At 45.9% G+C, this 23,774-nt stretch overlaps 2 protein-coding genes across 11 annotated transcripts in view; both read left to right on the forward strand.

Moving 5' to 3' along the window:
• NAV1 (neuron navigator 1) overlaps positions 1-12,041 on the forward strand; it is a 251,490-nt gene extending 239,449 nt beyond the window's left edge. For all 9 annotated transcript variants that reach the window (XM_047704004.1, XM_047703999.1, XM_047704005.1 and 6 more), the window contains 9 exons: positions 116-211; positions 437-596; positions 1,007-1,242; positions 2,421-2,575; positions 2,737-2,808; positions 3,287-3,483; positions 3,982-4,100; positions 6,463-6,660; positions 8,559-12,041. In XM_047704004.1, coding sequence (XP_047559960.1) covers positions 116-211; positions 437-596; positions 1,007-1,242; positions 2,421-2,575; positions 2,737-2,808; positions 3,287-3,483; positions 3,982-4,100; positions 6,463-6,660; positions 8,559-8,654 — 1,329 coding nt within the window. In that variant the 3' untranslated portion in view covers positions 8,655-12,041. The remainder of the gene's footprint in view (positions 1-115; positions 212-436; positions 597-1,006; positions 1,243-2,420; positions 2,576-2,736; positions 2,809-3,286; positions 3,484-3,981; positions 4,101-6,462; positions 6,661-8,558) is intronic.
• Positions 12,042-17,125: 5,084 nt separating this feature from the next.
• IPO9 (importin 9) overlaps positions 17,126-23,774 on the forward strand; it is a 56,693-nt gene continuing 50,044 nt past the window's right edge. Inside the window, exon 1 of one of the 2 annotated variants that reach the window (XM_047703689.1) lies at positions 17,126-17,339. In XM_047703689.1, coding sequence (XP_047559645.1) covers positions 17,177-17,339 — 163 coding nt within the window. In that variant the 5' untranslated portion in view covers positions 17,126-17,176. Of the gene's footprint in view, positions 17,340-21,408; positions 21,496-23,774 lie in introns of those variants that run through there. The other variant, XM_047703690.1, reaches the window with a different exon arrangement.

A 23,774-nucleotide genomic window follows, 5' to 3' on the forward strand; every position in this document is an offset into this window, starting at 1 on the left:
CTCTGAACAGCCCCAAAACCAGAATATCCCACCACTAAGGCTTTTTAGGACCAACACCCCTTTCTTGGAGGAACCTCACTGAGGCTCACACACTTCTTTCTGCCTGGCCATGTAGGACTTGAAACAGCAGGAATTCTTCCTGGGCTGTAGCAAGGTCAGTGGAAAAGTGGACTGGAAGATGCTAGACGAAGCTGTTTTCCAAGTGTTCAAGGTAAAGGGATACATGTACCTCCCAAAGGTTGTTCATCCTTTCATGGGACATGGAGCCGTCCAGGCATTGGGATCTTGGGGATCTTTGATGCTTCCTAGAGAAATGCTAAGTAGGAAAAACGTAGTTTCTCCATCGACTTCTCTTTCCTCTGAAATCTGTGGCTTGTACCTCTGGGTTTGCATCACCTTGGTGTTCCTCTCTATCCTTTCCCTTCTTTTCTATCAGGACTACATTTCTAAGATGGACCCAGCCTCCACCCTGGGACTGAGCACCGAGTCCATCCATGGCTACAGCATCAGCCACGTGAAGCGGGTGTTGGACGCGGAGCCTCCAGACATGCCTCCCTGCCGCCGAGGTGTCAACAACATATCGGTCTCCCTCAAAGGTCAGTCTTTGTCTCTTGGGGTGCAGCGGTATGGGGTGAGGGAGGGAGAGGCACAACAGACAGTCCATCACCCATTCATTCAACAAGGGCTTACTCAGAAGCTATGCTGTGCAGCTCACTGTACTTAAGTAAGGTGAGATTTACAAAGATGAGTAAGACCCAGTCCTAACTTCTGTTCCTAGGGTCATTTCATTGCCAGGGAAATTTCTAGAAAGCCTGGGTTTCTCACTCCACCCACACACCTGTAACTCCAAACGCATCCCTAAAAATAAGATCTATGTTTTCAAAACTAGGAGTTAGAGGATTCCTATGGAACCACGGGGCACGTGGCCCTAGTTCTTCCAGTGGGCACCTAGGGCCATGCTCAGGGCCCCGGTCGTGGCTCATGCTCTCTGGGGCTGGGGGTTCAGGTCTGAAGGAGAAGTGCGTCGACAGCCTGGTGTTCGAGACACTGGTCCCCAAGCCGATGATGCAGCACTACATAAGCCTTCTGCTCAAGCACCGGCGCCTCGTCCTCTCGGGCCCCAGCGGCACGGGCAAGACCTACCTGACCAACCGGCTGGCTGAGTACTTGGTGGAGCGCTCCGGCCGCGAGGTCACCGAGGGCATCGTCAGCACCTTCAACATGCACCAGCAGTCTTGCAAGGTGGCTGCCTCCTGACACCCCCGCCAGCCCTGGCTCAGGCCTCAGCTCCCCCAAGGCCTTCCCCAGGCCCCTCTCCGCCCCTTCTGTTCCCTTTCCTCCCCTCCCCATTGCATTTCCCTTTTCCAGTCCCTCCGCTGCCTCCAGATTCTTTCCAGACTTTTCCTTTCCCTTCTTTCTCCACACTTCCCCTTGCCTCTGCTATATGCCTTTCCCTTATCCTGATCATTGACTGAAAGACATTCTCGTTTCCAACTCACTTTCTGCTGACCCTGAAAATCCCGTCCCTTTGTTCACTTCTTCCCTCTACCTTTCTTTTCAGTATTACTCTGACTTTGGGCTTTCGGAGGAGAAGAACTCAGAATTATATGTGACACCTTTTTCTTTTTTTTTTTTAAGATTTTATTTATTTATTTGACAGACAGAGATCACAAGTAGGCAGAGAGGCAGGCAGAGAGAGAGGGAGAAGCAGGCTCCCCACTGAGCAGAGAGCCCGATGGGGGGCTCGATTCCAGGACCCTGGGATCATGACGAGGTGAAGGCAGAGGCTTTGACCCACTGAGCCACCCAGGCGCCCCACATGTGACACATTCTGCTGTCCCCTGCCAAATCTGGATGTTTCTTGAGCACACCCTGGCACTCTGGGGTTGCCCCAGTAGAGGGAGGCTTATCCGTTGGAGTGGTTCATGGTACCAGCCCAGTGAAAATCCCTTTAAGAAATAGGATATGGTCCCCATCCTTCAGGGATTTAGGAGCCGCTGCTTAAGACCGTTCCCTTAGGGTGCCTGGGTCAGTTAAGTATCTGCCTTTGGCTCAGGTCATGATCCCAGGGTCCTGAGATCAAGCCCCGAATTGGGCTTCCTGTTCAGTGGGGAGTTTGCTTCTGCCTCTCCCTCTGGCTTATACTCTCTCTCACTCTCTCTCTGTCTCTCTCAAATAAATATATAAAATCTTTAAAAAACAAACAAACAAGAAACAGTTGCCTTAGAGCCTTTGGGATCACTATTTATCAGTCCACAGTAGTCTGGTTCTAAAGCCAAATGTTCAGACGCATTGAACAGGAACCAAAGCCTCCAGGAGAATCTGGAACTAGCATACCTTCCCCACAACCCTTCCTCCCAAGTGCTGGTCCAAGTGCTCCCTGCTCCTGAGTGCTGACCCACTTCCTTCTTTTGTTTCAGGATCTGCAACTGTATCTCTCCAACCTGGCCAACCAGATAGACCGGGAAACAGGAATCGGGGACGTCCCGCTGGTGATCCTGCTGGATGACCTGAGTGAAGCGGGTTCCATCAGTGAGCTGGTCAATGGGGCCCTCACCTGCAAGTACCACAAATGGTGAGCCGGGGTGAGCCGGGGTCAGGACCCGCTCCCCACAGTGGGGAGAAGGAGAGCCCAGTGCAGTCCAACCCATGAGCTTTCCACTGGGCGTACTGGGCGTACGTAGCGGAAAGCAAGGGTTAAGTCTAAGTAAACCTTTTTCCTCCTTCTTCCCACAGTCCTTATATCATAGGTACCACCAATCAGCCTGTAAAAATGACACCTAATCACGGCTTGCACTTGAGCTTCAGGTAAGAACGGGGACCATGGATAAACCTTCCAACCCTATCCAGGGTTCTGTAAACTAGTTAAATCCCAGGATCCAGCCAGAGGGGCAGTAGACAGCAGCAGGAAGGGGAACTAGGCAGGGCCTCTGGGCTGGGAAGAGAGAGCAGGGATATGTGCCATGTCAGTTACAAGGGTGGGAGAGAACCTTCGAGAAGAGGAAAGAACTACAAAACTAAGAGAGCTGCAGCTCAGATGCTGTTACTCACATTCTCTGCCCACACCCCCCCCTCCCTCATCCGGGTCAGTGCAGTCAGACGGCTATCTGAGGAGGGTCCCTGGTTTGAGAATCAGCTCTGCCTGCCCAGGGCTGCTGCCCTGACTTCCGTCAGCTCCACTGTTACTTGAGAAGAAGCCCGGTGGGAATTAGCAGGAGGGACACACTGGTGGGGGATGGACACCGACAGTGGCCACACTGACCCCTCTCCCCACTCTTGTCTGCAGGATGCTGACCTTCTCCAACAACGTGGAGCCAGCCAATGGCTTCCTGGTTCGTTACCTGAGGAGGAAGCTGGTGGAGTCGGACAGCGACATCAATGCCAACAAGGAAGAACTGCTTCGGGTGCTCGACTGGGTGCCCAAGCTGTGGTACCATCTCCACACCTTCCTTGAGAAGCACAGCACCTCAGACTTCCTCATCGGTACGGGGATGCAGCTTCCCCTTTGGGGTCAGAAGGTGGCTTTCCTCTCCTCCTTTCCCACCCAGTGGGATGTTCCTATTTCTTTCTGGAGTCTTCAGCGTGGAAAGGAGTGGCAAGCCCCGGGGCTGCTTAATTACGTACCAAGCATTCCCCTCACAGTGAGCACCATGATTTGGGCAAATCTCTTCAAAGAGCAGAAAGCTAACCCCGCGCCCTCATTTTTCCCACAATTAATGGGGAAAGGAAAGCAAAGTATTGAGGGAATTGGAAAACTTCCCCTCACTCCCTCACAAATCACATCCACCTTGTGAAGAAGCATTGTTGATGAGACTGGCAGCAGGTAGCCACTCCCACTGGTCCCAGGACAGCCCCACTCTAAATTTCCTTTCCTCTTTGGGTTATCAGACCCCTCTGCCTGGTATTAAGGAATAAAAGAGACAAATGACTGGGGAGACCTGGGTGCTCAGCCATCTTACTGGCCCCGTCCTTTCCCCATAGGCCCTTGCTTCTTTCTGTCCTGCCCCATTGGCATTGAGGACTTCCGGACCTGGTTCATTGACCTGTGGAACAATTCTATCATTCCCTACCTACAGGAAGGAGCAAAGGACGGGATCAAGGTGAGCCCTACCCTCTGATTCCACTTAGTCTCCAAGGTCAGCCTGTCCCACTTAACAAAGCAGAAACATCTCTTCCCTGTTAGACATGAGGCTACTAAGGGTTGTCAGGGTCTTTTGCTAAGAAGTCGAGTAAGGCCCAGTGTCCAGCCACCATTCAGCTAATGGCTACAGGATCACGGGCTCTAGGGCCTGTCTCCAGTCCTGGGCCTTCTGGTTCTGTGCCAAACACAGTCCTCTCTCTTAAGAATCTCTCTTAAGCCACTGCCTTCAGCTCAGGTCATGATCTCAGGGACCTGGGATCGAGTTCCACATCGGGCTCTCTGCTCAGCGGGGAGCCTGCTTCCCTCTCTCTCTCTCTCTCTCTCTCTCTCTGCCTGCCTCTCTGTCTACTTGTGATCTCTCTCTGTCAAATAAACAAATAAAATCTTAAAAAAAAAAAAAAAAAGAATCAGAGCCGATAGGGGCACCTGGGTGGCTCAGTGGGTTAAGCCCCTGCCTTCGGCTCAGGTCATGATCCCAGGTCCTGGGTTCGAGCCCCGAGTCGGGCTTTCTGCTCAGTGGGGAGCCTGCTTCCTCCTCTCTCTCTGCCTGCCTCTCTGCCTACTTGTGATTTCTCTCTGTCAAATAAAAAAATAAAAAATAAAAAATAAATCTTTAAAAAAAAAAAAGAATCAGAGCCGATAGAGAAATCATCGAGCTAAAAATGAAGTAAAACCCTATTACAGCCTTAGCTAATTACTAACTACTACTAAAAATGTTACTTTGACCAAGTTACATAATCTTTTTTTAATAGCCTTATATATAAGAAGGGAGATAATAAAATGTGCTCTGCCTGAATCACTGGGTTGTTTTGAAGACATGATATACGTGGAAAGATTTTTAGAAGCTAGAATAAGAACTTATGCAAAAGAGAGATGTCATTTTATTAAAGCCTCCCTAGTTGTTTTTTTTTTTTAACCTGTGAATTAGGGCATAACGTTCACTAGTGTCCATTCCAGCACTAGTGGACTACAGTGCAGTGGCTGGACCCTATCGGCCATGTATTTTCCATAAAAGTAATTTGTCATTGCAGCAGATATCCTGTGATGATGGGATAAGTTTCTAGAGATGCTATCTATCAGATGAGTGCCCTAAATCATTATTTCATTTAATTTTGATTATATTTATTTATTTATTTATTTGAGAGAGAAAGAGCATAAACAGGGGGAGGGGCAGAGGGACAAGCACACTCCCGGCTGAGTGGGGAGCCCAGCCCAGGCCTGATCCAATCCTAATACCCTGAGATCATGACCTGAGCCAAAATCAGACACCTAACCAGCTGAGTCACCCAGGTGCCCCAAAGTTTGCATTCTTATTAACAGTTTTCCAACTTCAAAGTGTTTTTACACAGAGAACATCTGTTTTCAACAGAGTCAAAATTCTTTTAAAAGACAGGATTACTGGGGTGCCCAGCTGGCTCAGTTGGTAGAGTGTGCAGCTCTTGATCTTGGAGTCATGAGTTCAAGCCCCACGCTGGGCATGGAGCCTACTTAAAAAGAAAAAAGAAAAAAAGTTAAAAAAAATGATATGATTACTAAAGTGGAAGAATTTTCTACTAAAATTATGGGGCATAAGACGAGTACATATTAAGTGTTTTTTATGGTTTTTGTTTTTGTTTTGGGGGTTGTTTTTGTTTTTAGAGAGGGGAGTGGTGGGAAGGGGCAGAAGGAGAGCGAGAATCTTTTTTTTTTTTTTCCCCCGGTTCTCTGCATCCTTTCAGAGATGCACGTTTATTGTTCACTTTTGAACACACACGTTGCAGGGAGGGGGCAGGTCCAGCCTGGGCGCCTGCTCCCCGGTGCAGTATTTCTGGGCTCCTGGCGTTGGCCAAGGGGAGACCAGCTCTTCCTTCTGCACTGAGTAGCGGGAGGCTCCCTGAGTAAAGGCATTTCCTTAAGTGGGATGCATAGAGGTCTCAGCAGCAGTCCTGGGGCATGGGGAGGCGCTGTGTCTGGAGAGCAAGAATCTTAAGCAGGCTCTACACCCAGTACAGAGCCCAACATAGGGCTCTATCTCACAACCCTGAGATCATTACCTGAGCCAAAATCAAGAGTCTGACGCTTAACCCATCGAGCTACCCAGGCACCCCATGTACATGTTAAGTTTTCACACGGCCTGCCAAGTTATCCTCCAGAATAGTTTTACCTGTTTATACCAACTTACTTCTTTTGTGGGGAAACTCAAAGGAGTTGAGTCCCAACTCATGGGGGTGAGTCTCAAGGCTTTCCATTGGAGGAAATGCATATGGCCATCAGGAGACACTATGAGCAAGTCTCTATCTGTGGATCCCTCTGCCAATAACCACATTTCCCCTTCTATCCAGGTCCACGGACAGAAAGCCGCTTGGGAGGACCCAGTAGAGTGGGTACGGGACACTCTTCCCTGGCCATCAGCCCAACAAGACCAATCGAAGCTGTACCACCTGCCCCCTCCCACCGTGGGCCCTCATAGCATTGCCTCACCTCCTGAGGATAGGACTGTCAAAGACAGCACCCCAAGTTCTCTGGACTCAGACCCTCTGGTGAGTAGAAGCCATTCTAACGTGAAAGTAAGAGTATTATGGAACTGAACTTTTTTCCTTAAGATTTTATTTATTTATTTGAGAGAGCATGTGTGTGTGTGTACATGAGCTGGGGAAGTAGCAGAGGGAGAGGGACAAGTAGGCTCTGCACTGCGCACAGAGCCCACTGCAGAGCTCGATTCCATGATCCCGAGATCATCACCTGAGCCAAAATCAAGAGTCAGATGCTCAACCGACTGAGCCACCCAGGTGCCCCTGGAATTGAACTTTTCATGCATACCCTGATGGAGGCTTGAGGGTTTCAGCAAGGCTAGGACTAGAATGAGGTCAGCGAGGAGCTCAGCCATCAGAATCTTGGGTTATGAAGCTCATAGGCCTACAGCCTAGCCTAAGCTAAATAATAATGCTTGCTAGCAAGATGCAAGCTCGTAGAGATCCACGTCTCAGGCAGATCCCAGTTAGGACGATTAACCAAAAAAGAGAGCAGTGGGACACATATATACTCTGTCGCTACCTCTCCCCATACATTGGTATTATCCTGAGGATTGCTTCGGTTCAGTGGATTTCACGAACCACTGTGAAAAGTAGTCTGAGACAAGGGACCAGCTGGGCACAAATATTTGCAAGGCTTGTAACCAAAAGAGGATTGGTACCTAGAATATATAAGACTTCCCATAAAATTTCCAACTGGAAGAATGGACAAAGGATATGGATAGGCATTTGACTAGAGGAAGGCAAATAACCAATAAAAATATAAAAAGAGGGGCCCCTGGGTGGCTCAGTGGGTTAAACCTCTGCCTTCGGCTCAGGTCATGATCTGAGAAGGTCCTGGGATTGAGCCCCGCAGAGAGCCTGCTTCCCCTTCTCTCTCTGCCTGCTTCTCTGCCTACTTGTGATCTCTGTCAAATAAATAAATAAAATCTCTAAATATATATATATATATATACATATATATATATATGTATATATAAAGATCCTTAACTTCCCTAATAATCGTGGAAATGCAACATCAAAACAAGGAGAAAACCATTTCACATTGGCAGACATAGTGTGTCTGGAAGCACAGACTTCACACTCAGCTGATGGGAGTGTTTGTTAGCAAAGCCTTTTGAAAGAGAACTTGGCAGTTTGTGTTAAAATGTAACGTGCCCCACTCCTGTGACCTTGCAGTTTGACGTGGCAAGTAAGAAATTCTTCTACTTCAGTCGTAATACATTTTAAATTTTGACTTTGTTAAAAACAGGTGTTACCTGTGTAAAAAAAAAAAAAAAGCCATTAAAATGGAAGACTGTTAACAGGCATGTAAATATAGAAGGGTGAAGAGCGGATTCGGGAGAGAACCAGCCAGGTGTATGTAGCTGAAATGGAGGGTGACAGTCTTGAAGAAGCATGGGAGCGGGAGAGGTAAAGAGTGCAGGAGGAAGGAGGTGAATGCACCATAGTGTTTAGACCTGACACGAAGCACTAGGCTGTGTGTTGGGGGCGCAGGACTGGCTCGTGAGAACACTGAGTTTGTTCGGTTATGATCTATTTGGAAGAAGTTGACACACACAGGTGTTCTTACGGCCGCTTCGCACATCCCTCCTGGTATTAACCGGTATGTCCAGGCCTTCTGTCTTCTCCTGCGTGTGAACGCTTTGGAGGCAGAGGCTGCCTTGTTTGGACATCATATAGACGAGACACTCTCCAGCAGCACGTGCCCATGCTTACAGACAGGGTTGAAGTAACCCTTATTGCCTTTTCTTGAGCCAGTGAGCCACCTATAAACCCTCGGGCCCTTCATCACTTCCAAAGGAGAACCTTCCAGACCTATGATCTAGATGGCTTTATGTTTCCCTTCTGTGGGCAAGGACCCTGAGTCCCGACTCTCACGAATCCATCCTTTTGCCCCTCTTTAGATGGCCATGCTGCTGAAACTTCAAGAAGCTGCCAGTTACATTGAGTCTCCAGATCGAGAAACCATCCTGGACCCAAACCTCCAGGCCACGCTTTGAGGGTCTAGCGTCACTGTCACCCCAGACAGCAGAATGCTGGCATCAGCAACGTTCTCTCCTCCTCTCCCCTCTCTTCTTCCAGAGCACTGGTTCTCCGGCCCAAGAGAACAGGAGGGGGAGGAGGAGGAAAGGAAGAGGGCAGGTTCTTGGTGCTGCACCTTGATTGAGAACTTCCTAGTAAGGACTGGTGGGATGGAGCTTGGAAACTTGTGTCCCCTAGATACATTTACTGGCCTCCTCTCATGACTTTGGGGAAAAGATGATTCTGGGTCTTTTTTCCTTGATTTCGTGTCTCAATTACAGACTCCTAGGCTTTCTGGGGAGGGGTTCAGAAGACATCAGAAAATCCTGCAGCAGTTCCTAACTGATTCTCATGAACAGCTCTGGGAGAGACAGCCCTGTGTGGGGACATCTAAGGGAGGCGGAAGCTCCCCAGAATTTCTCGCAGACCCTTCCGAGTTCCGTCGCCACTGCCAATAACTCTTCCCCCAGAGATCTGGCTGGAGCCCAGAAAAAGCAGCATGTGGTTTAAAAAATGTTTAAAAAATCAATCTGTAAAAGGTATTTAAAAAAAAAAAAGAAAGAAAAAGAAAAGATGACGCTGGAGAGAGGAAGCAGTTGCCAAGGTAGAGAGCATGCTACCCATCCCTGGATGATGTAGGGGACCACGACCAGATGGCTGCCTATCTTGGAAGTCACCAAACCACAACAATAGCATTCCAGCCTTCAGAGAAAGACTGCTAGCTCTGTCTTATACCCTCTAATTTAACATGCATGAGAGTCAATAAACCCTACTTTCTTTTTTATTTTTGCTTTTTGTTTTGTTTCTTTTTCCCCCTCCCACCTGCCTATTTATTTTCCTTTTCCTTCTTTCTTTCTTTCTTTCTCTTTTTTTTTCCCCCATTTCCTCTCATGTCCACAAAATACTTGGGTTGCTTTTACTGGGGCTAGTTTGGCTTTTCCAAGTGGGTTTTCTTCGGAGAATCTGATGCCATCTAATTGGCACTAGCTAGATGCCTGCCATACCACTATCTTTGGCATCCTTGGGACTTACAGGAGACCAGAAGCATTGATTCAGACAAAAGTTAGTAGAATAACCTTGACTTCGCTATTGAGAGAGTGCACGTTCTGCCTGGAGCTTAGCTGCCAGCCTCCAGCCTGAGAGTGTGTCCCCTCATGCTGATAGAAGATCTACTCTGAGCTCCACACAGGACTGGAGGAAAACCAGGAACCCGGGAATATTCCTTTGTGTTGTGGCCTTTTGGGCCCCTCACTGCGCTATTCTGATGGTGGCCGCTCTGCTCGACTGAATCCAAAATCTGTAACTGGCATTTACTGTTTGTTCTTGACAAGTAAATACTCACTTCTAGGAGACCGGACATCCATAGGAAATACTCACAATCAGAATGTAAGTTTCAAGGAATTTGATTTGGTGGCAAAGATGTGCCTTCTAAAGGGATCCACCTTCACCAGAAGTTGCCCCGAAGGCCCGGCAGTCTATATGCCTTTACTCAGCAAACACTGAGTACTTACTGTCTACCAGTTGCCAGGTTTAAAAAAAAAAAAAAAAAAAGGCAAGACTTGAGCCATTGTGTTCACAGTCTAGTAGGAAATCTTAATCTCCATTAAGTACACATCCCCTGCTTATCTAGACCCTCAGGATCATCTAAGAAATGTAGCCAAAACCCAAGGTGCCATCTAGAAAGAAGCCTTTGATTAGATGTCTAATACAGGAAGGGCAGAAGATCTGGGATCCATTAGATGGACCCTGAAGGACTATGGAAACTTGCTTATCTCAAGTGGACACGTCCTTTTCCTGGCATTTCTGGAAGCCACTGTGGGATGAGATCCAGCCTGAACTGCCTGGCGAGGATGAAGTTTCAGGGCTCTGCAGATCAAAGACGCAGGGTGAGCCCGGGCCCAAGTGTGCATTCTTCAGATTCCCATGTAGCACAAGACCTTATCTGAATCTACAGGCGTACTCACCTGGACTGTTCTGTCCCACCCAACCAAGGAGTACATGCATCTGACTCTTCATATCAGAATCTTTCCATTTAGGTCCAACAGATGGTTCAGGTTGCTCCCCAAGAAAGCTTCTGCCTTCGCCTGGTTGCTTTCATGGATGACAGGGCGCTCTATGCTGGAGACTTTTTACTGCTTTTGCTGCTAAGTCCATGAGCTGTGAAGATCCCCAACCAACTCAGCTGTAAAATATGCAATTCCGTGGTGGGAAGAGGCTGTTTGTTCAAGGATGGTGCTGATATCACTGCCTTAAGGTCTCTGCTGTGCAGAATGAGGAGGCCTCAGAGCTGGGTGTTCTCACGTGGATGGAAGGGAAGACCGGGATGGGCCTACTTTGGACCGAGGCCTCTTCTGAACCCTGTCCTTAGCTCCAGTCCCATGGCAAGGCTCAGACTTTCAATGCCATCTTGATCGGGTGGTTGAGCCCTTAACTCACTACTTTCTGGTGCTGCCCAGCCAGTGCCTTCTATCATGGATGTTACTGGCTACTTGAGAAAAAGGAACGAGGGGAACCCCTTCCTCCATTCCAACTGCCTCAGACCTCCAAAGGGATTCTTGGCTCCGTAGAAACCATGGATACCACCATGAATTTTACTTGGATCCTCAGAAGGTTGATTCTGGAGGCCTCTCGTGTTACGAATTTTACTCTCTATTTCTGGGACCCACCACCCTCTACTCTGAGTTGACTGCTGCATTTAGCCCAGGTCTCTAGTTGCTTTCCTCCAAAAAGTGCGTTCCCATCTAATGAGGTGGCACTGCAGCCTCAGCTTTCCCTCTGGAGCCTGGGACCCTGTTTACAGTCGCACACTTGGGCCCCGCATCATGGGGATGTGTCGTCTCACCAAGGAATCATGCTTACATGGCAACTGCAGAAGGTTGAGCCTCCTCATGGTGCTATAACCCCTTGGGGTGCTCATCCAGACTTCTCTGAAGCAGAAAACCTGAGCTCCCCCTCACTGCCCTAGAATTAATGGCAAGAGCGAATCCACAGCATTCTCTCCTACCTACGCATCTGCTTCTTAGTTGAGACTACTGGGATCCCTCCGAAAATGAAAACCGGGTCCCGCAGCTAACTTCTCAGCCCCCGGGCACCTTCAGAAGAACCCAGCCTATGTAGGACTGGGATGTGTGCTCTCCCCTTCCTCTCCAGACCCTCAACTCCATTCCTCACCAAAGTGGGCTAGCAGACGACATGGTTCAGTACCCAACATCAACTTCTGGGGAGAGCCACGACTCCAGGAGAAGTCCCTACGCAGACTCCCTCTCATTTCTGGATGAAGACGACCAACACATTTTGTCCAGTGTATGTGTTTCTCAATCCCTGCCTAGGCATTAAAAATAAAATACTAGGTAATTGGAGGCTAATACAGGACTTGATGTCTTTGTGTGTCTCTCCCTCCCTCTCTCTCTCTAAGAGCACTTTGCTGTTGCTGTTTCCCAACTTCTGAGGCTTCAGAATATTCTTTAAAGATCTATGCTTTGTGGCAGCTCTACGGTGCTTATCTCTGTCTTTGTGTGAATCCTTATACCAACATCTTTTTCGTGTAGTCTGACCATTGGGAAGCTAGAGGCTAACAGGAAACAAAGATTTGCTGTCCGTGGACAGACCCCACAATGAAGTCCTTATTGATTGGCATGCTACATTTTAGTCTTAAATTACCAGTCTTCTAACTAATCTATTCATACTCCTTAAGGATTTCAGAAGAAATGGTGGGTTTTTGTTTTTTATTTTTTTTTTCTTCATTTCATTTCTGGCTCTTTGGTTTTCCTGGTTTGCAAGACTCCCAATGGACCTAATCTCACCACGTCTCCACTTCTAGCTCTCTGACCATGAGGGTCACACTATTCAGAGGGACATTACCTTCCAGTCTCGGAGGGAACTCGTTCCTGTAGGTTTCCAAAAGAGTAGGAAGAAAACAACCTGATCTTTCTCCCAAACACCTCACAACATTGCCTGTGAGGACACCCATATACAGAAACCCTGCTTAGAAGGTGAAATTTGCCAGACTGGGTGGGACTTGGTCCTACAAACCAGCATTAGGAGACCTACAGGAGACTCTTAAGGATTCTTGATTGCAGGGTGTTTAGGAAAGGAGGCTGTTCTTGTCCTAATCGCAGGTCTAACACAGGGTTCAAGTGTTAAATTAATCCAGATCACCAAATGTAACTCCTCAGCATACTTTTTTTTTCTTTTTCTTTGACCTTAGCTAAGCTGATGCTAATAAGTAGACTATAAGTCAACCCCACTGATGGGATGAAATGTGTTTTTCCAGAGGGTTTACTAATGGATATACTAATTCAATGCTGGTATACTTTTATGATGAGGAACTACCAGCAAGTTCTGGCTACTAGTGGTTCATGGCTCCACTAGGGAGGCCATAAGTAATAAAATGGTCTTAGGGACACTGTGTTCCCAAAGGCCAACGCCTGAAGATACTGCCCTTTATACTTGAATCAGCTTTATATATTCATGAGTCCTCAACCAACCTGATCAGGGATATATGGGGCCACCAGCTGGGCTCTCCCCATTGCTGAGGATCCATGTGTGTGTGTGGGTGTGTGCTCAGCCCAGTCCTGGAGGCAAGCGCTGCCAGCCAGAGACTGGGAAACTGGAGTAAGCTGGAGGATGAGGACCCTGGTAGAAATATGGAGGGTGCACAGAGAGCATTAGAGTTGAAAATTAAACCTAAGTATCCTGGATCCTCCCAGTTTGATGTTCTGGCTATTTTTCTGAATGATTATGTCACGGAGAATTTTCTATTGACAAGAGTGGTCATAGAAGTAAGTGGACATTTGGTCCCTTGATTAAACTCTTTCATTTCTTAGAATACTGTTTTTCAACCTATGTTTCCAGCCAGCAGCAGCAGCAGCAGCAACATCTGGGAACTTGTTAAAAATGAAATTCTCAGGCCCCCATCTCAGACCTACTAAATCAGAAACTAGGGAGAGGGCCCAGCCATTTGTGTTTTAACAAACCCTCTTGGTAATTCTGATGCACGCTTCAGTGTGAAAGTCACTTTTTTTTTTTTTTTTTTTTTTTTTTTTTTAAGGGAAAAGCAAGTAGCAGAGTCCCCACACTGAGGGGCTTTAGGACTAAAAAATAAGAAGGTCCTAAAAAATAAGAAGGTTACATTTCGGGGCTTTACATTAATTTCAAAGTTATCTTTCCCATGCTTCCTTGTTTCTGTTTTTCCTTTTATTTAACACAGAAAGAAAAGGTGCGTGTGCCTTTGGGCAGACGTGAGGGGGAATGCTGGCATCTCTTCAAGTTGAACACAATCTTTGGAGAACTATCTCCTGCCTCTGAAATTTTTCCTTGGGAAACGAAAGGGCGGTAGCAGAAGAAAGCAGTTGGAGGTCTCTTCCAGACCGCTCTTCTGCTGGATTGCATCTACTCTGAGCATTTTCCTGATTATATAATACGATGAGAAAAGTCAAAAAATCTCATTTGTATTTCCATGGCAACTTGTCCTCTTAGCAACATCCCCCCTCCTGTAGTTGAGTTCTAAAGGGCACTGCTGGGTCTGAGAAACCTGGCCAGAACCTCCTTCCCCAAGGCTGCTGGGGGACTCCGGTACCCCCCAAGAAGGCCCCATCTCTGTGCTCTGCTTGGCTCACAGGAGGGACTGAAGCACAAGAAAGATGCAGAACAGGGGCAGCTAAACCCCTGGGCTCATCCTTTCCCTTCCCCATACCAGGCCTAGGGTACAGAATGACTCAGCCACAGTGACAGAATAAAATCCTTCAACAACAAAAAAAGAAAAAAGAAATCTGAGAGGAGCTTCTTATCTTTCCAGATTCACAGATTCTAGCTGATGGGGCCATGGGGTAGATGAAGCTGTGGACAACTGCTTTTGTTTCGTTTGTCAGTTTTCCCTGCCAGGGAGCTTATGGGTAAAGGACAAAGTGATGTGCTAGTACTAGGTCCCTTGAAATCTAGGACCAAGCATCTGGGGAGGAACTTAGACTGGAAGAAGACAAGTGTAAAACAAATTGCACTAAAGTCACCTCTTCGGTCCCCCCAAAGGCTGATGACAGGCCTTTGGTCATCTCCTGTGGGCTCTTCCTGCTTCCCTGCCATTCCTCGGAGACTGAAGATGTTGGATAATAAGCCAAGAGCTCCCATATCCCTGCCAGTGTCTGGGCTACTGCTGTGCAGAGCCTCCCACTTAATGGCTTTTGTTACTGTCGTTTTTTGTGTTGTCTTTTTTAACAGAACAATCCTTTTTTAAAATGAATTCCAACCCCTACTAGATTCCTTTCCTTCCCTTCCCCACCCACCCCCATCCTGTTTTAGGCAGCACTGTTTATGTGGATGGACTCTGTGTTTCTCAAATGCATGGCAATCCTCAGGTGGAAAGTGGACAAGAATTTTTGCACCAGGTTTGGGTTTGTTTGTTTTTTTTAATTTATTGGACATAAAGCTCCAAACCAGGATATGTGTATGTCTATGTGTTTATGTTTTTTTCTCATTTGACCCTCTCTTTCAGTCTACCCCCTTTTATATCTAATGTAGAGAAAGCAAATTTGAATCTGGAAAGCAAACCGTTGTATATAGTTGCAGTAACAATCATGAAGAGAGCTGAGCTGTCCCCCCCCAGTAATTTGTTTTAAGTTAACAAATTGGTTGAAAATTAAATCCATGCCAGGCCAGCTGAAGAGGCCTTCCTCCATCACTGCCAGAGGCCCCTCTCCTCTGGGCCCTCTGTTCCATCAGGCATGCTCCTCCCAGCAAGATTCATCTGTTTGATGCCATTTGCGTTTCAATAAAGTTATCTCCTGTATTGTCCACTGGTTCTCTCTAGTTCCCTCTCTGTCTGGTTTCTGTCTCCATTTATCTTGTGGCCCATTCCTTGATCTGCAAGGTGAGACTGCTTGTGGTCATTTGCTTAACCAAGGGGTAAACCTCATCTGCCTGGAAATGTCTGATCCTCAATCCTAAGCAGGAGCTCTGAAACCCTTTGGTTGGGGAAAGCAGGGAGCGGGGGTTCCCTACTTGCACACTGTGGACATAGCATCCTTCAGCAAACCAAAATTCAGAGCTCTTGAGTTCTCCATCCACTCCACAGTTTGAAAATCTACCACCCTCTGGACTTTCCTGTTCTCTTCCAGGGGTAAAAGTGAATTTAACCCAGGAAAAAAGAAGCTGCTCTAATGGAACAAGGAAAGAAGGAAAAGAAGTCCTACTATTCCCTACTGTGGAATTTCAAGGTCCAAGAAGCAATCTTTTTCCTATGAAATTGTGGTAACACAACCCACCTGTCCTCTAACATGGGAAATGACAAATGTGTTTAGAGCTGTCCTCAAAGCAAGGAATCAATTTTTAGGAAGAATACTCAGATGAAATGACAACCCCAGATCACTACCAATTTAGCAGTTGTAGTCTTAGAACTAGGCTAGGAATTGCCATCTGGTTTCCTCTGCCACTTGGGAATGAGAGTCAGAGTTCCTAGAAACCATTTTAAGTTACTTAACCTGAATAGCTTGCTAAAAATTACCTGTTCCTCTTGCTCTAGAGCCTCCCACTCCACCAACATGCCATTCTGTCCCTCTGCCACTACGTGCTTGCAGCCCGCCCTGCATTTTTTTTTATTTGAAGTGTATTTTATTTACATTCTGCCCTGTATTTTTAACCCCTCTGGATAATCCTCTCCACTTGCACAGGATTTAGCACTATCTCTATTCCTTCAGCCATTTCCCACAACCAGCCCTAAGATATCCATGTTAAACTACTCTCACTCCCTCATCCCGTAAACGTCCAGCCACAATTTCTCTGGGCAAAAAAAAATGTATAGGTTCTCAGTGAACAGGATTCATTCTCAAAGTCATTCAAGTGCTTACTCTGCAGGAAATGTCCTTCCCCACGCAGGTGCCCTCTCCTGGCCAGACACTCCACAATTTTGAAGTTGGGCTCAACTAGGCTGGAAAATCAAGGGACTGGGTCTTTTGCAGGTGACCACTCCCCACTGTCCAGTCCACTTCAGTTTCTTTCCCCCACCTTTGAATTCTGGAGGCTGAAATGAAGAGGCTCCCTTTAGCCAACGGTTTTTTTTTTTCTTTCAGTGTTTAGGGTGGGGGAAAAGACTGATTTAAAAAATCACTATTTCTGACCCAGACCTCTCTCCTTAAAGCCATCTACACCCATTCCCATTTCACTTCCTCTCTCCTAACAAAGTCTCTTATACCTGAAAGATCCATGAACTTAAAGTCCTATATCATGGCGTTTGTTCCCAGTGAGTTTGCTAACTTGCTGTTCCACTTTGAAAATCCCCCTAACCTCAGTTTTCACATAAATGCGAAATGATTCTTGCGGGAAAAGGTGCACTTTCCGTCCATACGACAGGAGGCGCTGTCTCTGGAGGCTTAACCCATTCCCCGCCCCCTTCCCGCTCCCGCCCGGCTCTGGTGCGCAGGCGCGGCTTCGCGGATTGGCCGCGCGCGGGAGCCGTCATCTAGTGGCGGGTCCCGGCCGCGGGGCTGGCGGGCTGAAAGGAAGAAAGATGGCGGCAGCGGCAGCGGGTGGTGCGGCCTCTGGGCTGCCCGGTCCAGTGGCACAAGGACTGAAGGAGGCGTTAGTGGATACGCTCACCGGGATCCTCTCCCCAGTGCAGGAGGTGCGAGCCGCTGCCGAGGAACAGATTAAGGTGCTCGAGGTGACAGAGGGTGAGTGAGGCGGGACCGTCACGAGGATGGATCGGACCTGGGCCGGCCGTACTATCCGCTGGCCGCAGCTCCGGACCGGCCGGGGGCAAGGGGAGCCTGAGCCAATGGATATCTGGGCGCCGAGGCCCAGCAGGCAGGAGTGGGGTAGGAAGCCAGAGGACGATGTCCCCAGTGGCTGTGAAAGTCCGGGAGAGGGGAGGCGCGCCTGGAGGAGAGGGTCGGGGGAGGTGGAGTCTCGAAGGGGAGGGGGAGGGTGGAGACTAGAAAAGCTAGATGGAGCCTGGGATCTGCAGAGCTCAGAGATGGAGCTAGACCTGCTGCTGTTGAAGGAAGTCGCGCGCTCTGGGAAACATTTTTGAGTTTAGACCAGGGTCTTTTGCTGTCCACTTTGCCAGCTTGGTTGTACTGGGATAAGAGTAAGGGGAGTTAGTAGAAGTGGTGAGAGGCCAGAGCCTTGAGAACGCGGTTATCAAATCTTGGTACATATCAAACAAGTTTCTGCCTCTGAGTTGTAAGCTTAGCTGGTCGTTTTACCTCTTAATGTTTTTCCAGAAATCAAATTAGTGCATATGCAGATGATTCACCTCCCTGATCGTACTCCCCGTTAATTTTCAAAATAATTTTCACTTATCACATACCTTTGTGTGCCTTTCTATTTGAAGGAACTGATCCTTTGTCTTTGACTCTTTGTCCCCGTACTCCTATTATATGCTTTAAAGTGATGGAGAAAAAAATAAACCATTGGTTTGAGATTGTCTGTCAATTTCCTACTGAGTGGGCCTTTCACCAAGCCCAGTGTAGCCACTTTACAAAGAACAATTTGATCCTAAAACAGGAGGAGGGAAAATCCTCTTGGTCTTTATGTAAGAAATATATTTGTCTGTCAGGGCTTCACTGGAAGAACTGCAAATCTTTAGAATTTCCCCCCAGCTCAGCCACCTCTTAGAGACCTCTTCTGAGATAGGGGAAATTGACCATGGACTAACCAGTCACCCTCAAAACCTTAAGTTTGCTCTCCTACCGGGCTTAGGATTTTTACTGAAAAAGAACTTTGGACAAATCTCCCTTTAATTTTATGTTCTCTGGTAATATGAGATGCCCGTTGAAAATGAATTTCCTTCTGTTGAAAATACATTGAGATTTGGGATATAATAGGTTAAGGACCATTTTGAAGACCTAATTGTAATTGTCATTGTTCTGTAAAGTGTCAGACACTACAATAGGAGCAGCCACTGGTTAAGAGCTATTTGAGAACCATGCGTAGATTGATTGTAGTTATTATAGTCTCCCAGATAAAAAATTGTTATTCATATTGTCTCTGCCTCCCTTGGATATGAAGGAGGAAGAGTGACAAAGCAAAGGAACCTCATCACATTCAAGTTACTACTTGAATAAAGTTGAGGGTCTGATGCCTTCCCTGAATCATACCCAGTGTTCCTGGTGCCCAGATGTATGTCTGGCACCTTCCTACAAAAGGTGAACCCTGGTGCATGTTTTAACAGATCCACTTGGGCTCTGATCCCTCTCTAGCCAATGCCATGTTCTCATCTAGGCATGGTCTATTATTGGATAAACTTCTTGAGATCTTTTTGAAGTTCTAGTCTCTCATTTTCTTCATCTTTTGGGGTCTTGAAATCTAAAATTAAACAGAAGTGCAGAATTTTGCCTTTGATTTAGGCTGCTGACGGGAATAGACTGAAACACACACACCTTAACTTACTGGTAATGTGCCATCAGGCATGCTGTGCTACATGAAAAGGCTATAATACAGTGACCTGATATTGATGGTCTAGTACTAAGACGTATGACTCACAGGGTTTGGTTGTGACGTACAGAGTTGGGCCAGGTCTCTCGAGTTAATTGCAGTGTCTTGGACCCTTTGGAGGCTATTTGCATTTTTAAATAATCCAATTCCTTACGTTTATTTAAAAGTGATAAAAATTGACCCCTTTTCAGTTACCTCTTTTTAGATGGAGATTGATGATCCATTCCTCAGATGTAGTACCTTGCTTCACTCCTTTTCTCTTCTTATGGCCTTTACTTTCTCTTCTCATGGCTCTTCGTATGACGCAATTTGCCATTGGGTCCAGAGCACCTCCTGTCTATATTCTGTCTGAATCTCAAATGGTTTCTTAACATAGTCACTAATTTCTTTCCCACTAGCCATTGCCTTCCTTTACATGAAAATATAGCACTTGGCTTCCCAGCCAGGATTTAGCCAACTATTTGTCCTGATGAGACTGGTGGGACACTGCCCTTCCTATTACATTAGAACACCCTGCAGGCCAAGGTAGGAACCATTCTTGTAAATGAATGAACAGATCATTGTCCATTCTTTTGGAGTTTCTTCACATTTTAGTTTTATTCTAGTGGAAGAACCTTGCTTTTTCTGGTCCTAGAAAACACGTCCTTTAAACTTGGAGTTAATGAGAAATCTGAGAGTTGGTGTTTATTATTTGTGTTCTGCTAATCTTATGCTCTTTTTGGTTCCTGGGGCCCAATGTCAGGTGACAACCAAATCTGGTTGTTTCTAGTCCCTTTGTCCCCTCAAATTACCACACTGTCTTTGTGAGCCATTTATTATTGCCTCACATGGAAGACTGGTCCCAGGTAATTTTAAAGATTAACCAGTCTGCTCCCTTTGACAAAGAGCTGTACCACCATCCTTGGTTGCCAGGTCCTAGTGTTGGGGCTTAAGTGGAAGAATTTCTAATTTTGAGGGAAAGGACACAGATCATTTGTTAACCTTCTGTTAAATGGACAAACGAGAGGTTGACATGCTCTGACCAGATTCTTGGGAAGATGACATTTTAAAAAGCATTTTATCCTAGAAAATTGAGTTTGCTGGAGCCCAGAGTACATTCTGGTCATTTAGTCGGCCAACTGATATTTTCCAAGAAATAATTAGTTACCGTGTTTTCCAGAATGGGAACCTGCGCTCTTAAGTCTAAGCCAAGGAAGTGTATATATGTGAGAGGTCCATCTTTGATACTGGCTTGATTTCAAAAGGATTGAGATAACGTCAGCCTGGTGTCCTGGAATGATTTTCTTGAGTTCCTGTGCTTTCCATTTTCCTCAATCACTTGGAATCTGAGGGAAACCCAACATACCTTTCTGAATAGAAAGCCTATTAACAATGGTTCATTAGAGAAGGAGAAGGTGCCACAAACCACCTTCTTCAGACACACTCCCATCCAGAATTGAGAACCATATTACTTGAAAGTCTGGAAGTGCCCCTGCTATTACAGTATTCCAGAAGAGAAATGATACCCTTTCTTTTTTTCTTAGGAAGACTGAGATTTTGAGTTTGGCCAGCAGAGTTTGCAGGAATTGAGTTCTGCCTCAAAAGAGTAAAAATAAAAGTCTTTTGATCTGTTAAAGCATTCTTCTAATTCTTGTTTTACTTAATAGGGAGAGTCATATCGAGCATTTTATAAACATAGTAAGTAAAAAAGATTGGAAAGGTTATGAACTGGTGGAGATCTCTTACATCAAAGTCTAATATTGCCTATGGAGTTTTTCTTTTTGTCTGACTTATGAGATCATGACTTTTGAGAATATTTTTGGTGTATTTATGCTTAGTTTTTTATATCTTAGAATGGAGGTTTTCCTTCTGTCTCTACTTTCCTTTAAGAACAGCATCACCCAAGTGGTAGAATGAGTTGCTTTCATTCATAAGCTCTAATTCTCCAAGCCAGCATAGCAGACTTTCTTCTGTAACCAAATTTAGACCCTAGGTCATTTTCTTCTCTTAGTTATTTCTTTCCATCTGTTGGAAGTGAAGACATTTTTCCCCCACCATTTGGCTTTAACTTAGTCTTTTCCGTCTTTTTCCCAGCAGATACATCACATAAAATACTTTTTTCCATCACCATTATATTGAACTGGGGAAGGGGGGGAATAACCTCTCCCTCACTTTTCCTGGCATTCAGATGCTGCCCAGATATCTGTGTTGATTCCCCCATCTTAGATGCCTAGAGAGATGTTCCTGCTAGCTGGAAGTTTGCTTTCTGGTTCTCATGGGCACTTTTCTGGCTCTCTTACAGTATAGCGTAAGCACTGTCACCTGCGAAGGGAGCCCCTCAAGGATCCAGACGCACTCCTGGGCATGTGGCGGGCACTGAGCCGAGCGGAAGGCGGCCACGCTCGGAAAAAGGCCAGTGGTGGAGTTTTCTTTTTCCTTTCAGCTGTGATTTTGTGGTGCTTACCAACCCCCATGAGAAAAGGGGGGGCTTCTCCAGAGCTTTACTGAGAACTACCTCCTTTCCCAACCAAACTCTATTCACAGTTCTTCCTAGTAGTAGCTTCCCTGACTATCAAAGCACTACCAAGTCTCATGTCTCTTTAGTAGACCCTTAAAACCAATAGCATATGTTTCTTAACTTATCCTTTATCCTCCATGCTCTCCTTTGGATCTTCCCTTCTAAGCCAAGTTTTCGACAGATAATGTTTTTGCAAGGTGGAGTGAAAGGGGAACAAGGATAATGAGAGAGCAGAACAAAAGTCTAAAACACCAGAGAATGAGTTAAGGGAGGAGGGCAAAAGCTTTCTTAGGAAGGATGTCAGAGGATACCATTTTGGGCTGGATAAAAGTACTCAAGAATCTACAGTCAGGGTTAAAACCCAGATTGACAGACTGGGTCTATCTTAACTTCACCTTGGGAAAAGGAACTAGAGAAATTAAATCTAACAAAAACAGCATTGGAAAGCTAACTTCATACAACTCATTTGAATGGTCCCCCTTTGGCTTAATTGATTGTAGATTGAATCTTAGTTTTAATCTGAATCGTCCTTTTCAAGCAAGACAAAATAAAACAGCTCTGTATATCTGTGTTGTCTGTGGTACTTTTCTGCCTTAATCATCCCAAAGCAAGTTATTCAGCTGTTCTTTCTAATGCTTTCTAAAGAAATTATGTTAAAGACATCAATCAGCAAAACTGGAAATCCCCCAATACACAAAAATAAAGTAAAAGTACCTTTTCTTTACAGATACACTTAGTTGTATTTCTTCCAAAAAAATGTATGGTCTCTGTTAAGTAAGTGTCTGTGAATAGAATTTTTACTACTTAGCAGAAATCAGCACTGGATAGGAACAGCATTGTTGATGGTTTAAAACAAGTCAGAGAACTTGAGGATTTTTTTCTGGCTTTTCCTTCTGTGTGTTAGTTTAAAAGCAGAGTTCACCCATCACCATACCGCCACTATCATTCCTTGTAAACAATTCTTTATATAGCTTCTAAATAAACTTAAGTTTTATGGTATGACACTCTTCTTCTGTGGTGCCTGATACCCCTGTAGTTCTAGTTGGGATGTAGTCTAGAATAAATTGGATTAAATAAATAATAATTAGATTTTCCCACACATCCCTTATAACCTAATGCAGGTGAGTTCTTGGTCTTCGAAATTTTGCGATTTCCAAACCAGAGCTGATCACGTGGCCACTGGTTTTGAAACTCTGGGAGCCTGTAGAAAAGAAAATCTATTGTTTATCCAGCCTCTTCTTAAAATTTGTCCTTAGTTAATGGCGATTATATTACCTGATCTGAAGATTTTCTTTCCCATTAATGCTTTTGAGCAGAGCGTCCTATTACTTGAACTTTCAAGCCTCTTCTTTCCTATCTGAAGGAAATAAACCTTCAGAGAAATCCATCTTATAATGCTTGTTGTAGGTACACCCCCTAGTTGACTCAGGTTTCTTGGTCCCACATGGGTCTTAATCTTCTGATAGCCTCTTACTCTCACCATCCCTTGCAATCTCAGCAGTATCTGAAGCAAAGTGATTAGTGGAAATTGGGGTGTGACCTTTGATGATATCAGTCGTAGACAAGATTGGTTTAAAGCTTGTGTTAGAGGGGAGAGCTCCTAGCTATTGTGATCATTACCAGAGTACTACCTCCTCTGGCATTGGTATGAAAAAAAGTGTATTCTCACTCAGCTTTTCTTTAAAGAGAGTAGACTTGATATTCTTAGGTTAAATGAGAAAGGACCCTCCGAATGTGACAGGACCTGTGTGTAGAGTTTGCTTGGTCTTCCTGCTTTAACAGTTCTTCTAAGTGATGCCAGTGTTGACTGATGGGAAGTGGGTGGTTCTTTTTCCCTTCTGTGAGCCTTAGTGTTACCTTACAACAGGTAATTATTCAGGGACACCTGGGTGGCTCAGTGGATTAAAGCCCCTGTCTTCCGCTCAGGTTGTGATCCCAGGGTCCTGGGATGGAGCCCCGCTCAGGGCTCTCTGCTCAGCGGGGAGCCTGCTTCCCCCTCTCTATCCCTCTGCCTGCCTCTCTGCCTATTTGTGATCTCTGTCAAATAAATAAATAAAATCTTTAAAAAAAAAAAGAATTATTCAGAGTCATTTAAGCTTTATAGCCATGCCTTAAGTTTCAAACCTTCTCAGAAACTCTGATTTTTATACCTCAGTATCTTTTTCACATCATA

Source organism: Lutra lutra, chromosome 15 (assembly GCF_902655055.1).
Source record: "Lutra lutra chromosome 15, mLutLut1.2, whole genome shotgun sequence".
NCBI classification, from domain to species: Eukaryota; Metazoa; Chordata; class Mammalia; order Carnivora; family Mustelidae; genus Lutra; species Lutra lutra.